The sequence below is a fragment of the Cottoperca gobio genome, chromosome 13 (assembly GCF_900634415.1).
Source record: "Cottoperca gobio chromosome 13, fCotGob3.1, whole genome shotgun sequence".
In the NCBI taxonomy this organism is placed as follows: Eukaryota; Metazoa; Chordata; class Actinopteri; order Perciformes; family Bovichtidae; genus Cottoperca; species Cottoperca gobio.
Window position 1 is genome coordinate 2,291,040 of NC_041367.1, and position 18,948 is coordinate 2,309,987.

An 18,948-nucleotide genomic window follows, 5' to 3' on the forward strand; every position below is an offset into this window, starting at 1 on the left:
TCAAATATTTATAGTAAGTGAGTCTCACTAAGTGAGTCAATAAATATTAATACAGCCTGACAATTCATAAACGCTAATAAAAGTTTTACTGTAGCTTGTCAAGCTGGAGATAAGAACCATTGCTTTAAAAATGTTATTCTATAATATTGCATTATTATTAAGGTTGTTTTCAACATAATTGACATTAACTTTCTCATAATTATAAGCTACTATTTTGTAGTTATTAAAAAATAGCAGTTTAAACTTAAGCCTACAGTACATTAATAATAATAATAATACATTAGACTTGTATTACATAAGATGCATCCATAGTATATAGATCACTAATATATAGTGAAGTATCAAACACTAATGGTGACTTATACTTTGGAAGAAATTCAAATCAATTAGCAATTTCCTAAGACCTTTTATTTTATTACACAATAACAAGCTGTTTTTAACTATTAACCTAGCAGTGGAGGAATATTAAGTTGCTTTAGGGTAGAATAGTGTATTGGCAAATAGGGTGCATGTGAAATGAAATAGTAATGTGTAATTGTAAATCATTAAAACGAGAGCTGATCTGTGTCCTCCTCACAGTAAACACAAAGCACTCGTCCTTTAAGGATAGGCTGTTCAAAAACCCAAACGGCACACTTCCGGTGGAATAAGACTATAGCAGACAGAGAAGCAGCCCAGCAGTGAGAGGAGGACAGCCCGTCGAACAGGTGACACACTTTGTTTCACAAAGGTGGCCAGCTACAGACGAAGAGCGCGCGAGGACACCTGCAGCAGACACACGCGCCGTGACACCGAGCCATGGGGAAGATCAGCTTCCAGCCTGTCGCGGGACAGAAACTGGAGAAGGACAATGATGGCGACAAGACCGAAATCCTCATCCCTCATCCGATGGTGAGGAACGCGTCGCTTGTCGTTGTTATTTCTCCTCATAACGATAATAATAATAATATATAATAATAATATATATAATAATGATTGTTGTGTTAATGTGACACTGCTGTGCTCCTGTGTGACGTGAGGCTTGGTGCACCTGCACAGCCACGAACAGCAGGGCATTTCTGACAGCATCCATCGCCATTTGGTTTGCAAACAAAACATGTCACTGCTGGGATGCTTTCCTCTGCGCCAGTCCTGCTTATTGCAGCCTTGATGCAAGTTGTGAATGTGCATGTGCATGCTCTTTGTTCAGGACCGTGTGCAGGATTACAAGTAATTTAACAATGTGAAGGATTTGTATTGAGTATTCCTGTATTGCTGTCATGGCCTCTGATTTCTTTCCTTCAATGCAGGTTTAAAAACTCCCCAGATTTAAAGCAAAAAAAAGGTAGAATGCAAGAATTGCATGAGCTTTTTGCCTGACAAAATGGCAGATGGGCTGCTGTGGCTTGCAGCGCATGCAAGGTTGTTGTTCACAGCTCTAAATGAGGCAGAGCAGCGGATAGCAGCATCCCAGCATCGCCTCGACCCCTTCTCAAAGATACATGACTGAGCCCTGAAGATGATGAACCATAATGGAATATAGATAGCACATCAGGCATGCATATATATCTATATAAATATATATAGATATATATATATACATATTTATATATATTTATATAGATATATAGAGCCAGAGCAGCAGTGCCTGTGAGACTTTGAAATCTGTTCATCCAAATGTATTGATCCGGAGACGGACAGGCCTCATGGTGTGTCACGCTCTCAGCCGGTGTGAAAGAGCCTCTGTCGCTCTCAGTGGGGAGGGAGAACACAAAGAACTCACAGAAGTGTGTGTGTGTGTGTGTGTGTGTGTTCACACATACAGTCGTCCTTGTCCTTACTCGCCCTCTGTTTCCAAACGCTTCTCCAGAGATGCTCGAACTTAAATTAATATTCCACCATGAAGAAACTGACCCTGTCCTAATATTAGGGGCGACGATATGTTCTGCGGACATTGTGAAACAGAAGGTGCCGCTTCTTCGCTTTTTGTTTCATCTCCTGTTGAAATGATGGCGTTCGCACAGGACTGTCATAATTATTCTTTGAAGTTTCTTACAACAAACGTTCTCCGTGCCCAAAATAACGTTTCCCTTCACAGCTCCAGCTAAGAATAGCTGAAGGCCTTTGAAGTGTTCCTTTTTTAAGTGTATGTATGTCTTTGAAGCCCAAGACACAGCTCCATGGGAGTGGACAATAAAGATGTGTGTTCTGTTCTAGCAGGAAGTGTATATGTGTATGTTTGTGGGACAACTTTTGCCCCCACTGTCTAAAGAAATGAGGCATTTACAATAAATGTCCTGGAGCCCTTTAAAAAAAGTCATCAGTGCATAAAGTTGTTGTTAATGTGAAATGAAAACACTTCCTGTCAGCACCACCTTGTGCCAACACGAGTAAATAAAAAGCACACATTGGCACATTTCCCAAAGAGAAGTGTGTGTGTGTGTGTGTGTGTGTGTGTGTGTGTATAATACCATCTGTATGTGTGAAAGTGCTCTTCTAACTGATCTTTATGTATCTCTTACTGCTTCTCCATCGCAGCCGCCAGCTTCAGTGTCTGCCCCTCGATCAGTTTCTGACACTGATTGCAACCATTGTTGTCTCTTTCCAAAGCCACTCTTCAGGAGATGATTTCCCTCCATTACTCAGCAGCACTTCTCTCTGAGGCGGTATTTTTGTAAATGGAAGTGCAGAGTGAGCGGCTACTATCTATGTGCCAACGCAGGTTGGGCGCGTGGCACCAGCAGATGGGCTGCGAGACTGGAGGCGTCTGGGAAGATTACTCACCATCACAGTCAAGTTTTCATTACCAAGCGCTCCGTCATCCCTTCCTCTGGCTGGTCTCAGTGCTACTCCACTCATTTCTGCTTGAAATGCGTCGTCGCCATTTCTGTGAGCTTCTATTTTAGCAGTTTGTTAATTTGGGTCATTTTCAAGCTGCTCGTCACGGTGAAGATGAGCAAGACGGAAATTGGATTGAAGCTGCATGGAAATGCTTTTCTGTGCCCATTCTAAGTGTGTGTGTGTGTGTGTGTGTGTGTGTGTGTGTGTGTGTGTGTGTTTTCCAGGATGAGGACGAGCTGGTCCTGCCGCTGCGTCCCAAAAAGTCTCCCCTCAACGGCCTGTGCTGCCTGACGTTTGGCCTGGTTGTGTTCATGGCTGGTCTGGTTCTTGCCTCCATTTATGTCTACCGCTACTACTTCATTCCTCACGTAAGACCTGATTACACTGAGTGTGTGTGTGTGTGTGTGTGAGTGTGTCTCAGATCTTCCATCAAATCATGTAAAATCAGTTACTTACTGTAAACAAATGAGACGATGGAGGAGATGATTGGTTGCTTTTATTTCACCAAGACTCTGATAAAGTAAACTTCTTGGCGTTCTTCCTAAGAGATCAAATTGGCAGCGTAAAACATTTTTTGTAACTTTTCTTTAATGTCAAATTTGAAATTCAATTGTATGTTCATCATAAAACATATTGACTATTAAATAACTTACTTTTATCTGCAAAGCTGCACCAAGTTACAGGAGTTTCTATCACTCACTTAAATGAAGTGCTCCAGGTTCCTGAACTGTGTGTGTGTGTGTGTGTGTGTGTGTGTGTGTGTGTGTGTGTGTGTGTGTGTGTGTGTGTGTGTGTGTGTGTGTGTGTGTGTGTGTGTGTGTGTGTGTGTGTGTGTGTGTGTGTGTGTAGATCCCAGAGGAGAACCTGTTCCACTGCAGGGTGCTCTATGAAGACTCTGTGTACGCCCCGCTGCATGGGCGTCAGGAGCTGGAGGAAAACGTCGGCATCTACTTGGCTGACAACTACGAGAAGATCACTGTGCCCGTGCCTCACTTTGGAGGCAGCGACCCTGCTGATATAATCCATGACTTCCACAGAGTGAGGACAGACACACACATATTTGACATGTACAGCTTGAAGAGAGAACACACACACACACACACACACACACAGCACACAGTTACATGTTGTGGACGTGGTTCACAGTTTTAGAGGTAGAGAGTACTTTACTAGAGAAAATACAAGAACGTGTGTCTTTATTTTCCAGGGACTGACTGCCTACCATGACATTGCTCTGGACAAGTGCTACGTTATTGAGCTCAACACCACCATCGTGATGCCTCCCAGCAGCCTTTGGGAGCTCCTCGTCAATGTGAAGGTAACTCAGCGTCTTCACGAGCACCGTTGTAACTGCAACTCGTAGAAATGGATGGCTTTACTTTTGGCCTTCGCTGTCCAAAAAAGAGGTTTGAACCGGTGAAGATGTTCACGTTTAACCGAAGTCCAGTCAGGAAAAGAAAACTAAGCTCTGGTCTCAAGAGTCAAGTCAGAAAGTGTCACAGTGACGATCCTGTGATGTCGTGACTGCTCGTAGTTAGCTAACAGCTTCAACGCTAGCATTGTGGAAGATGCTAACGCTAGTTAGCCACAAGAGCTCCTTAAGCTTCTTTCTATTTGTTCTCAGTACATTGTTTCGTGTCGTCATACAATACATTCACATTCTAAACACTTCGTTGTACCTGTGTGAGAATCTATCTTTTGTGGCGCAGTTCAAAGTGGACGTTAATACGTTTTGATAGCGCCCTCCATCTAAAGGTCAGCACTGTCAAGTAATGAACACGTCTGTGCGTGCAGACACACAATGTGCTGTGTTTTGAGCCTGTTGTTGTCCCTCTGTCTCTTGCAGAAGGGGACATACTTGCCTCAGACCTACATCATCCACGAAGAGATGGTGGTGACTGGCAAAGTGCACAACATGCGTCAGCTGGGCCCCTTCATCTACCGCCTGTGCAAGGGGAAGGACACGTACCGCCTGAACCGCAGCGTCACCCGCAGACGTAAGTTGAGGGTTAATGGAGGGCGACGTTTAAAGAGGCTCATCAGTCACATGATAGATGGCGCTACGGTCTGTGTTTTAATGGATAGAAGGAACTCAGTTGTTTTGGATCCTGTCTCCCCCCCCCCCGTTCCCCTCTCAGGCATCAACAAGCGCGAGGCGAAGGACTGCCACCACATCCGTCACTTCGAGAATACATTCGTGGTGGAGACTGTTATCTGCGATGAAGCGTAAACACGACGGTCATCCGTGTCATCCCACCCACTCAGAGGCACAACCCCCCCCCTCCCCAGTCACTGTAGCATCCTCCTGTGGAAACATGTCTCAGTCGCACTTTACTTTCTTTTCCACTTCCTTTCTCTGTTTACCGTTCTATCTCCCGTCGGTATCACTTACCCTGAAGTGTGATGCAATACTAAACTGTTCCATCGCAGGATTTTCCTTGTAGCAAAGTCCTTTAGCCAATAATGAGTCATAATTTCCTCTGGGGAGTCGTGTGATGGTTACTGTCGATGGGGGAGACGACCGTCTCCATGTGCCGTCAAGGAGACGGCTCTTTTAGTTTCCCCTGGAGATTAGTTTGTGTCTCTTAGTTCTGCCGACCATCGGTGCAAAGCATGACGCCTCGCTTCTCTGAGCAACACATCCGTAGATTTCAGTAGTTTCTCACGTGCTCTGTGCTGTAAACATGTAACTGCTGATGACTAGTCGCTTGCATCTTTATCCTCTTGCCTGCCTGTTCTACTTTTCCCTCCCCTAAAGTTCGATAAGGTGACACTGAGCATAGTCTGCATTCATTCTGTATAGTGCTCTGTCATAATTGAAGATGATCTGCTTTTCTATTTCTTCATCTTCATCGATGCTTTTTGTGAATCATTTTAAGATTAATGTCTTTTGTTTTCACTTGCATGTGTTAATCTATAAGAAGAAGAAAGCAGCACTGTTAGAATGTTTTGTAAAACCACGTTTAAAGCCTTAGTCCAGAGTCAGAGACTGGACTAAAGTCAAGACTACTGAGAGGGAGCAAATTATGGGATGTTAGTCCAACAAAACAAACTTTGATCTGTATATTTTGTCTGCCGATGATTCATGAAACTGTCTGTGAATAAAGTAGTGAAAATAATGTGTTTTCCTGTCGACGGCTTCGTTCCAGCAACATTATTATGGCTGCAGCCGGAAAATATTTTAAATTCAACATATAAATTATATTAGTAGGGGCTTTTATTATTCAACTGAAATCATTTCAGTTCTTTGAATTTGAAATAAATATATATTTAAAATATAAATATATATATATAGAGAAGAAAGAGAGAGAGAGAGAGATAGAGAAGAGAGATATAGAAAAGAGAGAGATGGATATGTAGAATATAGGGATATAGAGAGAGAGAGAGGGATATACATATAGAGGAAGTATTTTATAGATAAAAAAAAGATATTTATTTTTAATATTTTCTATTATATAAATAAATATATTGATATATAAATATATATATAAATATATATATAATATATTTATATTTAAATATATATTTAATAGAACAACTCAAATAATCAGCTTCACATATAATCCAACATTTTCCAAAATATCTTTTTACCCAAAGCATAAAAAAACACGGTATCTTCTAAATTAATTTACCTCCAAAAGTATCAAATCATGCAGAATTTTTAAAATGTTGAGACAAAGAAGCGTTTCCAGTGTGTCCATGTTTAAGCTGAATTTCCACAGCGTGTTCTTATATTCAGAAAACACAGCATCCATCTGCACAGTATCTGATTCTTCATGTATTTGCTCCTTCTCGTGTTGATTGTGACTTTATATTGTCGCTGTGCTGTGCAGGGTATCGTACAGTATTGCGTTCAGCTAATGTGTACTTGTTTTGTAATGTCATCATCCTTATCCTGCTCTTGCATCACCATCTGCCGCACAATAAGAGGCAGAATGAAGGTTTTCTTTCCTCTCGTGATGTCTGTTGTTGGATTTGAACCACATGACAAACATGCACATGATGTTCCATCAGTGGCCTCGTTTGACAGGGTAGTGTGTGATATTAGGTTAATATAAAGCCAGTCAGAGATGATATCCAGTACAGTCTAATTTGGCAATCCTCATTGGCTGATTGCATTTGCAACGATTACCTTTGGATCATTTCAAATCTGCACATGACGTAATCTAGATCCTCACAGTCTGCTGTCGGCTTCACTGATGTTCTTCCATCTGCCAGCTTCTGGCTCTGTGGCTGAGACCAGCGTCTGAGTCCCTTCAAAGTGTTTATAAAACATACAGTATGTATTACATATCAATAAGGAAAAAAGTAAATATATAAGTAAATAAATAGTTTTGTTTTTTATATACAGAATATATACAGTTATTTATATGCAAATAAAAAAAAACATATATATAAATAAATATATAGAGAAATAAATGTGAAAATAAATAAAATGCTCAGAATTATGTTTTTATATTTTGCTGTTTATTTCTATATTTTCACATTTATTTATTATTTCCACTTTAAAAAACATATATATTCTTTTATTTGTTCCTCTTTATATTTTCTTATTCTTTTGCAGAGTTCTTCTTGATGACTATGACATTTTTATGACATACTATATCATTTTCTATCAGGATTTTAATGACATGACGTTTTTATGACATTTTTAATGAGACACTATACTATGACCTGTGTGAAAGTGTATTGACAATTATATTTTTATGACATAATATACGAAGACATTTTTTGCGTGACTTACTATATTACAACACTTTTATGATATTTTGAATGATATGTTATTGTTTAACTTTATCTATGATATTCTTTTATTCTTTTATATTTGTTTTATGACATACTATACTTAGAATAGAATAAGGAATTTATATATTATGTATAGTCATTATATAATAAATACTTAAAATATACAGGAATTTATATGCAAATAAATAAACATATATATTGTTTAAATATATAAATAAATATATATATTGTTTAAATATATAAATAAATAAATATATTGTTTAAATATATAAATAAATATATATATTGTTTAAATATATAAATAAATAAATATATAAATAAATATATAAATAAATAAATATATTGTTTGAATATATAAATAAATATATTGTTTGAATATATAAATAAATATATTGTTTGAATATATAAATAAATAAATATATTGTTTGAATATATAAATATATATATTGTTTGAATATATAAATAAATATATATATTGTTTAAATATATAAATAAATATATATATTGTTTAAATATATAAATAAATATATATATTGTTTAAATATATAAATAAATATATATATTGTTTGAATATATAAATAAATATATATATTGTTTGAATATATAAATAAATATATTGTTTGAATATATAAATAAATATATATATTGTTTAAATATATAAATAAATATATATATTGTTTGAATATATAAATAAATATATTGTTTGAATATATAAATAAATAAATATATTGTTTGAATATATAAATAAATATATTGTTTGAATATATAAATAAATATATATATTGTTTAAATATATAAATAAATATATTGTTTGAATATATAAATAAATATATATATTGTTTAAATATATAAATAAATATATATATTGTTTAAATATATAAATAAATATATACAGGTGAAAATAAATGAAAATGCTCAGAATTATGTTTTTATATTTTACTGTTTGTGTTTTAGGACACACTCTGCTATGATTCTTTTATGACCTGAGTTTGTGTCCTGTGTGAAAGCAAAAGTCAACATTGAGTCATTTTAACTGACACAGCTTACGTAAGCAAAGTTAAAGGTTAAAAGAGGAACGCTCTGCATCCCGAGGCACGGAGTGGTTATGCTTACTAGAGTTAGTCTCCAGGAAATGAATGTAAGTCCACATAACGTCCTCTAAATGACATTGAAAGTAAACCTCCTGCGACTCAATCACTCCAAAAAAAAGCCATTACAATGCAGAGAGATCTCATTACATCACCAAGCTGACGCTCTATTCTGCTGAGTGTATGGAACACACACACACATACACACACACACACACACACACACACACACACACACACACATCCAGGGACTATATATGGAGCTGCTGAGTGCTGGCGATGACTCCTGCAGGTTGGACATGCGTTACATTTGTCTTAAAGTATCTTGATGGTGAAGATGCTTTTCTCACCGGCCCACAGTCTCATCCTTCTTCTCCTCCTGAGCTTCACTGACGCTGGTGAGTTGGTGAACGGTCCACTGAATGTGTGAATGGATTCCACTCACACATTTAAAGTTAGTAACTTGACAGCTTGATGATATAACAGCTGGAGCAGCTGCATTATTCCCATGACTGTGCACACTTCTTCTCTCTTCTCCCTGCTCTTTGGTTTCTATTCACACCAGGACGGATCCTGATGAAGATCAAGGAGCGTGTGCGTGATCTCCAGCTGCAGAAAGCCAAGCAGCATCTCCTGGCGCTCACGGTCGGCGGCCGTCAGCCTCTCCAGCATGTGAAGGAGGGCAGGATTCACCAGCAGCTGGACCACTTCAACCGACAGGACGTCAACACCTTCGCTCAGGTAGAGAAAGATCAAAGACCTCTCCAGTGTGTGTGCACGCGACACATGAGTCATAAAAAGCAGTTGCACACTTGTCTTCCAGAGGTTCTTTGTGAACGAGGCGTTCTGGCAGCGTCCGGATGGTCCAGTGTTCCTCTTCATCGGAGGAGAAGGGCCCATTTATGAGTTTGATGTTCTGGCAGGTACAGTTCCTCACCTGTCCGTCACACACTCTCAAACAGCAGACTCGTCAAACGGATAAATTACAGAAAAAGGCCGACACAGATTTGGAAATGAAAGTGGAAACATGAGAAGCGTCATATTGTGTGTACTGTCGGTGTAATCTATTACTGTTACCCACTGAATCTTATCTTTGCTTTGTCCATGTTGTCCCAGGTCACCATGTTGACATGGCTGCAGAGCACGGAGCTCTGCTATTGGCTCTGGAGCATCGTTTCTATGGCGACAGCATCAACCCTGACGGCCTCAAAACAGAGAACCTGGCAGACCTGAGCAGCCAGCAGGCGTGAGTGTGTGTGTGTGTGTGTGTGTGTGTGTGTGAGTGTGAGTGTGTGTGAGTGTGGAGTTGTGAGTGTGTTGTGTGTGTGTGTGTGTGAGTGTGTGAGGGTGTGTGTGTGTAGTGTGTGAGTGTGTGTGTGTGTGTGTGTGTGTGTGAGTGTGTGGTGTGTGTGTGTGAGTGGTGTGTGTGTGATGTGTGTGGTGTGTGTGTGAGTGTGTGAGTGTGTGAGTGTGAGTGTGTGTGTGTGTGGGTGTGGGTGTGTGTGTGAGTGTGTGATGTGTGTGAGTGTTGAGTGTGTGTGTGTGTGTGTGTGTGTGTGTGTGAGTGGTGTGTGTTGTGTGTGTGTGAGTGTGTGAGTGTGAGTGTGTGTGTGTGTGTGTGTGTGTGAGTGTGTGTGTGTGATGTGTTGTGTGTGAGTGTGTAGTGTGTGTGTGTGTGTGGTGTGTGTGAGTGTGTGTGTGTGTGTGGTGTGTGGTGTGATGTGTGTGTGTGTGTGTGAGTGTTTGAGTGGTGTGTGTGTGTGAGTTTGTGAGTGTGAATGTGTGTTTGTGTGTGTGTGTGAGTGGGTGTGTGTGTGTGTGGTGTGTGGGGTTTTTTTGGTTTTGTTTTTTTTTTTTTTCTGTGAGTGTGTGAGTGTGAGTGTGTAGTAGTGTGATGTGTGTGTGTGTGAGAGTGTGGTGTGTGTGATGTGTGAGTTGTGTGAGTGTGTGTGTGTGTGTGTGTGTGTGTGTGTGTGTGTGTGTGTGTGAGTGTGTGTGGTAGTGTGTGTGTGTGTGTGTGTGTGTGTGAGAGATGTGTGATGTGTGTTAACGAGCGTAGGAGGGACATGATATTAATATTTACGTTTATTATACACACATTATCGTCCCATATGTTTCCCGTACTTCTATAGTTTATATAAGAGAAATAAAAAATAAGCACATCAAGACATTTAACGTCATTACAGACGTGAACGTCTGGTCCTGTCCCCCCTCAGTAATCCTCCGTACATGAAGTGAAACCTCATTAATGTAGAAAACAAACAAAACAATCTTTGGCACCGAGAAACATGAATAAGAGATTTAGTCGAAAAGTAAACACGTCTATAAAAAGTGTGTTTTCTTCTTGCCCAGGCTCGCTGACTTGGCAGTATTTCACCAGTACATCACCCAGAGCTTCAATCTGAGCCGCAGGAACACCTGGATCAGCTTCGGGGGCTCGTACGCTGGAGCTCTGTCCGCCTGGTTCAGAGGGAAGGTGCGTGAGAGATAATCCAGCACGACACAAACGGCACATTTAGTGTCACGCTCAGGTTATTAAATGCATGCTGTTGTCAACAAACCCCATGAAAAAGATCAAACCCATCCATGTGTGCATGAATCACACATGTGGACATGAATAAACTGTATCTGTTGGGGATTATATTCTGGATGTGGACACTACGTTAGCGAGCAGGTTGGTAAATGTGGGGTTTAAATCTCCACGTGTGTGAAAGACACTGGATGCAACAACCTACATCATTATTCCTTTCAAGCTCTCCTTCGTCTCTGTTCCTCTCTCCTCCTGCAGTTTCCCCACCTGGTGTTTGGAGCCGTGGCCTCCTCTGCTCCTGTCAACTCTAAGTTGGACTTCTCTGCCTACAGCGATGTAAACTGGCACACACTATGGTCTCAATGTTTGCATGTTGCCAGGATTGTTTTAAACCCTGAGGTTGTTGGTGCAGATGCAACTCAACCTTACACCTCAGACGTTTCTGACAAGCTTCAGGGGGGAAAAGTCAGCAGATGACATACAAACCCACATATATTTAGCATTTCTTTACACATTCATGGTTTCTTTGAGTGTTATCTATCAACACTATGTTCTATTCAAAGCCCCATGCAATCATAGAATGTCATCGACACCCCTAATCCCCAGAAATACAAACTTTAGGGTTCTCAATACCTACGGCTCTGCATATCAAACATGCACGATTGTTATTTGTCACGACTGAGGCGAGCGAGACCTCCTATAAATAACATTCTCACATCTGTGATCTTCTCTGTTTCAGATTGTTGGCTTGAGTCTCATGAACGAAGCAGTTGGAGGCTCAGAGAAGGTGTGAAAGCAGCCGCCTGTCCGTGCATCGTATGACAGGCGTTACATTTCCATCTGTCACATGTGTTAAACTCGCCCCCCCCCTCCCCGTCTTCCTGCAGTGTCTGGCTGCTGTGAGGGAAGCCTTTGCCGCTGTGGAAGCACTGATGGCCGGGAATGCCAGCCAGGTGGCCGTGGACTTTGGATGCTGTCAGATCCCCAAGGAGTTTGACGATCAGGTGACGGCTTTGGGAAACTTAGTGGGTGTTAGTCGGTTTAACAACAGGAGAATAAAGAACCCTCTGTGGCATCTTGTTTGGGCACTTTTGGAGGATTTAAAATACTTTTTGAATCATTTATCCAAAGAACAAGTTAAATTCAATTAACAAGTTGGAACAACTTCACAAAATTAAGTAAATTCAACACAATTTATCTCAACAAGTGAATAAAGTAAACATAACTTCAAACTTTTACAGGGATTATTTAAACCATTATACAGTTTGTTATGTTGCCAAAACCAGCAGATTTGAGTTACTTAAGGTCCACCCAATTAAATATGAGCGTGTCATTTAAGGACTAAAGTTTAAGAGGATAAATCTCTCTGCTCCGTGTTACAGCTAAATCAATGTGTGTACACACTTTTAATCCACAATGTCTAATCTATTGAAAGTAATTGAGCTACTTCACAATGTTTAGTCTAATTATATTTAAATCCCAGTTCTAAATAATGATTTCTTCACATTTTTGCTGTTTTAATTGTGATGCAGGTGTAAAGTGACTCTTTTACTTCACGTCTGTACTTCAGATTGAGCTGATGCAGAACCTGGCCGACATCATCATGGGTGCAGTGCAGTACAATGAAGAAGGGGTGCTTGTGTCTATTAATGAGCTCTGTGGTGTGATGACCAATCAGAGCCAGGCATCCGAGGGGGAGATGCAGGCTTATAACCGCCTCGTTAAACTTGCACAGGTATGGAAAACACACAATGCAAACAATACAAGGATAAACTCCAGACTGCAGTTTCCCCCTGTAATGCAGAGTATAACCACCAGGTGTCACTGCTGAGCCAATCTAATGACTTCCTCATAAGAGACATGGTTGAAGACCCGAAGAGTTCAAATGCAAAAGTGCAACATTATAGGATTTCTCTTGCAAAACTTTGCAGCCAGGGATCCAAAGGGATCCAAAGGGAGGTGTTTTTATAAATGCTTTTTCTGGAAATACAAATAGAAATTATGATTCTCTACTTTTTGCATGCAAAAGGCAGACATTTGGTTTGCATGTGCAAAAACATGTATACAATACGCACAATACAGACTATAGCCTACAGTGAAAGGAGCACCAGGTACTCGATGGTCAGAGTCAAGGTTAAATAAATAGCTTCAGAAAGTGTCTGTCCTTAAGATGTTTAATTTCATGCAGATATACCGTTCCACTAGTGAGGAGCCGTGTCTGGACGTCTCCCACGAGAACACTGTGAAGGATCTGATGGACGCGTCGCTGCACTCAGGCAGGAGAGCAGGGAGACAGTGGACCTACCAGACCTGCACCGAGTTTGGCTTCTGTACTACACACACACACACACACACACACACGCACACACACACACACACACACACACACACACACACACACACACACACACACACACACACACACACACGTAGTTAACCATCATTCTCTCTACGTCCTGACACCCTCTTCTGTGTGTGTTTGTGTGTGTGTGTGTGTGTGTGTGTGTGTGTGTGTGTGTGTGTGTGTGTGTGTGTGTGTCTGTGTGCGTGTGTGTGTGTAGATCAGACTTGTGAGGATGCCACTTGTCCGTTCTCTGGGATGGTGACCCTGCGGTCTCAGACTGAGCTCTGTCTCATGCTGTTTGACATTTCCCAGCATTCCCTGCCTGGACGCGTTGCCTTCACCAACACTTACTATGGAGGAGACGACCCACACACACACAGGGTCGTCTATGTCAACGGTGAGTCCGGGTTACCGAGAGACGAAACCACAACACTTGACTTGGACGCTTTTGTGCATGTGAAATAAATAATAAAGCCTTTGAATCTTTAACCTGAGGATGTGAGGGAACAGCAACATGCTGGTTCAGGTTGATGACTCGTTTAAACACGTTGATCGTTACCACAGGTGGAGTCGACCCGTGGAAGGAGCTGTCGGTGCTCAGGGACAGGACGGAGGAAGGAGAAGAAGCTCAGACCGTTTTCATCAAGGACTCTGCTCACTGTGCGGATATGATGAGCAGCAGAGTCACAGACCGCCGCTCGCTCAGGGAAGCCAGAGCGGTATGTATGTTTGCCTCAGTGGTGTTATTCTATAATCTGAAGATGATGCATTCCTCTCACACCTTCGCTCCACCCCTCAGGAGATTAGGAAGCATGTGGAGAGGTGGCTGAAGATGGCTGCCCAGGAGAAGATTGAGAAAAGGAGGCAGTGATCACATCACATTATAGCCTGGTCAGCTCTTATCACTGCTCCCTGGAACAGATAAGAAGCAGCTTCATCATCATCATCATCATCATCATCATCATCATCTTCCTCCTTCATTTCCTCTCTACGCCCCTCCTGTTCTCCACCTCCTCCACATCCACCCACAACTGTCTCAGCACTGCGCTTAATCTGTGAGAGCTTTGGTTTGCTGTTTTTAAGGATTTTAATAACACTTTATAATAAAAATCATTCTGAAATGTTGAATTGAAAGTTAATTCAAATTATATTTATTATTTTTTAATTAACTACAGTTTATTGTTGCATGCATTATAATTATTTTTATAGTGTTTGTTAATGATTAAAAATGTTTTACAAACCTTTGAGAAATCCCTTTTCAAACAGATATTTTTAACCCTTTGTTGTTGGTTAATAAACCGTCTATAAACATTATTTGGATGTTATTATAAACTGATGATTATAATATCTGGTTAAATGGTTAATAAATACGTTGTAGAGCATCTTTAAACATTATTAAGATAAATAATTAAGTCAAATAATTTGGTTATCATTTAAATATATTAATATAAAGAATATAAAATAAACTGTCAATAAATATTATTTATATTTATATGAAGTGTTATCGTCTCTTATCAGCTATGATACAATATATCTTTTATATACTAATTATTTTATATGACATGAATTAAGGATAAAATAACATTAAATTGTAGCTTTACTAATGAAAAGTAAACATTAATTACCATTTTATTGTTTGTTAACAATAAAATATCTATTAAGTACATTTAGTTAGTTGTCTTGGATTTTATATTTAAGGTTTAAGCAGCTGAGTTAATATAAAATATAATCTGCAATGACCCTGTCTCCCCACTAGGGGGCGCTGCTGCTACATGTGTGTCAAACTCTTTTCTTGATCCTCCTTCTCTGTCTGAATCAGAACTCAGACTCCTCTGGTAACTTCCTCCTGTTCTTACTGTAATGAAAGACAGCACATTATGATATTTCGTAATGTTTGTGCAGATTTATCTCCGTCATTACGCGACATGTTCACGAGTTGTGAGGCTGCGTTGTGTCACAGTGTGTGTGTGGATGTGATACAGTTGTGTTGTTGTGTTTGTGTGAGAAAGGTGAGGAAGCACCAGTTGTCCCATCTGTTTGCTGTGTGTGTATGTGTGTGTGTGTGTGTGTGACCTTCTCAGTAGGGGGTCAAAAGTGGGAGGTCATGACCCCGCTGACCCCATGGGAGTGGAGATCATCAATCAACTAGGGGCTGGACAGAGCAGCAGGAGGGTCACACACACAAACACACACACACACGCACGCACACACACACACACACACACACACACGCACAAACACACACACACACACGCACACGCACGCACGCACGCACGCACACACACACACACACACACACACACACACATGTCTAGATACTGTAACACACACTCTGCAGACGTACCAGGAAACAAATATAGTTTGTATAGAATAACCCTAAAGCACATTTGAATCAAACATGATAATTATAAATAGAATAATAATGTGAATAGTAGATAATGACATCCTGATATCAAACACGTATTTTATGTTTCAGCCCACACTCACACACACACTCACACACACACACACACACACACACACACACACACACACACACACACACTCACACACTCACACATGCATTAATGCCTGTTAGACATTAGCTGCAAGCCAAACAGGCGGTGTGTTATGTGTGTGTTATGTGTGTGTGTGTTATGTGTGTGTTATGTGTGTGTTTTGTGTGATAACATACGAGCTTTCTTGTTCATGGAAACTCGCAGATGTTCTCACACACCTCGGAGAAGAAAAGCTTCAGAGATGGAAAGAAAGTGAATAAAACCGCAGTGCTTACATTTCATCCTGTTTCCAACATCCGCTCATCGCTTTGTAAACAGGCACACCCACAAATAGACACACACACTGTTTACACACACACTCCAAGAGCCACTATCAGGGTTATCAGCCAGCACTTGCAGAGCGACAGGGCATGCTTTTTCTCTCTCCTCCCCTCCTCCTCCTCCTCCTCCTCCTCCTCCTCCACCTCCAGCCTGTCCTGTTGATCAATGAGGAAGTTCTTGGGCCTCAACTATTAATCAGAGCCTATCGGCTATCTGTCTACACAGCCAACCAATCACGGCCGTCCGACAGCTGGGCCATGAAAAATGTGGCCCGGGTGGATGGAGGGGAGGTTGGGGAGTTTGGGGTGGAGGGTGGTGGTGGGGTCGAGCAGGAGAGGAGGGAGGTGAAGGAGCACTCTATCTGATCTGAGTCAGGTCACGGCCGCACAGCTACACATTATGCACTTACAGTTGATTCTTCACATAATGATGGCACACACACACACACACACACACACACACACACACACACACACACACACACACACAGAGTCGCCCTGGTTCAAAAAGCAGGTTTTTTCCATTGGATTTTAGAATATTGCAGAAAATAATCTCTGTGCCAACAAAAGATTTATGGTATTTATACGTTTTGTTCAGCGAGATGATGAAAACCACTTCATTGGTCACATGACGTCTCGTCGCCACTAAACTTCCAACTTCTCCAAGTTGTAAAGGTTTGGAGTGAGGGCTGTGAGGGAGGACGCCCTCTGAAGTCTCATTGAGCCACTTGTTGGTTCTACTTTCACCAGTTTACAGTTTACTGACCGCAGAACTTACTCCAGGCACCGCCGACCCGTTCAGAAAGCATCGACTTCGAGACGAGGGAACCAGGTGAAGTGCAAACATGCAAAATCATTCCTCGAGTTTCAGGACACGTTCCTGCAGCACTCTGTTCACTTCAATCCACGGATATTGTTCCTGATTCGCATTTAAATCAAATTGAGGCCTTTTGCGGCCACGTGGCAGCCACTGTGTCACCACGGCGTTCACTGGGGGAGCCGTTACAGTCACAGCATCAGACTAAATTATAATGAACACGCTGTTTTTATGGGTTTGCAGCAGAAATCTCCCCGGTGAGGACCATAACGCTGCTGATCTGTTGTCCAATAATGCGACCAGTCATCGCGCCTCAAAGCTTCATCAACACACTCCCATCCCTCTTCTGCATAATCACCATGCTCACACTCATCCATTCACATCTTATTGCCATGATTAGATTACATCTAATGCTATTACACTGCTCCCATCTCTCTCTCCACCTCTGTCTCCCTCTCTCTCCCTCCCTCCCTCATCATGGATTTCTTGCAGATCTTATTAGTGCGTGATGCGGACCAGGTCTCCTTCTTTGGATTTATGAACCCTCAAGACTTCTCTCCTTTAATCTCCCTCTCCTCCTCCGCTCCCTTCCTGCATCTGTCCATCTATCACTCCCAGGGTTGGCTTGGGCGGAAGAGTATTAATCCCTCCATCCCATCTCTCACTCCTCTGGACAGATGAGGAGGCGGAGGAGGGAGATGGGGTTGGGTGGAGGAGGAGGAGGGGTAGAGGAGAGGAGAACTCAGATTACTTTTCATAACATTTCCGTAGCATTGTGGGGGAAATGGAGCTGCATTACAGGTAATGTATGCAGGTTTACTGGATAATAGGTCACTGCTTTGGTACCTTCAACAGGTATGAGCTGCAGAGGGAGTGTGTGTGGGCGGAGTGCAGAGGCCACAGATGGGATAATAAACAACTTAGTGTGGGAGTGTGTGTGTGTGCTATGCAGTTGTTTGTATGATTATGCAGTGCGTGGTTGTGTGTATACGTGCATATGCCATCATGGAGTCTATGCAAAGAAATGTGCCTACATGCGAAGCGTCTCTGCAAGAGGGCAACAGAGAGTGAGGCGTGTTACCTGTTGATGATTCACACAGGAACCTTTGTTATTCACTTTTATTTGAGGTGAAGTCAAACAGTCAGTATGCATAGGTAGAAAACCATGTAGTGGTACAAGTGTATCCTTATATATATATATATATATATATATATATATATATATATATATATATACAAGTGTATCCGTCCTTCACAATATGTTTCATACTCGAACTGCAACAGAATCTGCATCCACAAGCACTTTACAGGAAACTGTTAACATTAGTTTTTCATCAGAAATGATTTCCCTGGCCTGCAGCCCCCTTCCTGCGCTAATGTTGATGCCTGTCTCACACACACACACACACACACACACACACACACACACACACACACACACACACACACACACACACACACACACACACACACACACACAGTATTTTCAACAGAATCCAATAAGCTCCAGGAAATCAATTAGAGCGATCAGGACATGTAATGAGTCCGGTCCTTGCTGGCCGAATTCTCCAGAAACAAATTCAGAGTGAAGAAAAGAATGAAACCTTTGACCAGCAGACGGAGTAAAGCCGACTCTCCTCCTCCACTCACACCCCCCCCCCCCCCCCTTCCTCCCTCCACCATAGCCCTAGCAGTGACAGGTAGATTAAGGGGCGTGATAGATGCCCCTCTCTGTATCTCCCTCTCTCCACCCCCTCACCCCCTTTTCCCTCCCCTCCATCCATC

The 18,948-nt window shown here is 41.3% G+C and overlaps 3 protein-coding genes across 3 annotated transcripts; all 3 read left to right on the forward strand.

The window, feature by feature from the left end:
- Window positions 1-631: 631 nt before the first annotated feature.
- On the forward strand, window positions 632-5,955 carry itm2ca (integral membrane protein 2Ca). Its single transcript, XM_029445997.1, has 6 exons — window positions 632-891; window positions 3,045-3,188; window positions 3,670-3,858; window positions 4,028-4,138; window positions 4,667-4,817; window positions 4,959-5,955. Exons 1-6 carry the CDS (start codon window positions 799-801, stop codon window positions 5,048-5,050), a joined length of 780 nt encoding a protein of 259 aa, XP_029301857.1. The 5' UTR covers window positions 632-798; the 3' UTR covers window positions 5,051-5,955.
- A 2,923-nt stretch (window positions 5,956-8,878) lies between these two features.
- LOC115017503 (thymus-specific serine protease-like) lies at window positions 8,879-13,435 on the forward strand. Its single transcript, XM_029445996.1, has 10 exons — window positions 8,879-9,052; window positions 9,220-9,395; window positions 9,478-9,577; window positions 9,771-9,900; window positions 11,007-11,130; window positions 11,443-11,520; window positions 11,924-11,971; window positions 12,072-12,188; window positions 12,755-12,919; window positions 13,390-13,435. Exons 1-10 carry the CDS (start codon window positions 8,983-8,985, stop codon window positions 13,390-13,392), a joined length of 1,011 nt encoding a protein of 336 aa, XP_029301856.1. The 5' UTR covers window positions 8,879-8,982; the 3' UTR covers window positions 13,393-13,435.
- A 294-nt stretch (window positions 13,436-13,729) lies between these two features.
- On the forward strand, window positions 13,730-14,584 carry LOC115017506 (thymus-specific serine protease-like). The gene is made up of 3 exons (XM_029445998.1): window positions 13,730-13,925; window positions 14,093-14,247; window positions 14,328-14,584. The coding sequence occupies exons 1-3, from the start codon at window positions 13,784-13,786 to the stop codon at window positions 14,397-14,399; spliced, it is 369 nt and encodes a 122-aa protein (XP_029301858.1). The 5' UTR covers window positions 13,730-13,783; the 3' UTR covers window positions 14,400-14,584.
- Window positions 14,585-18,948: the final 4,364 nt, after the last annotated feature.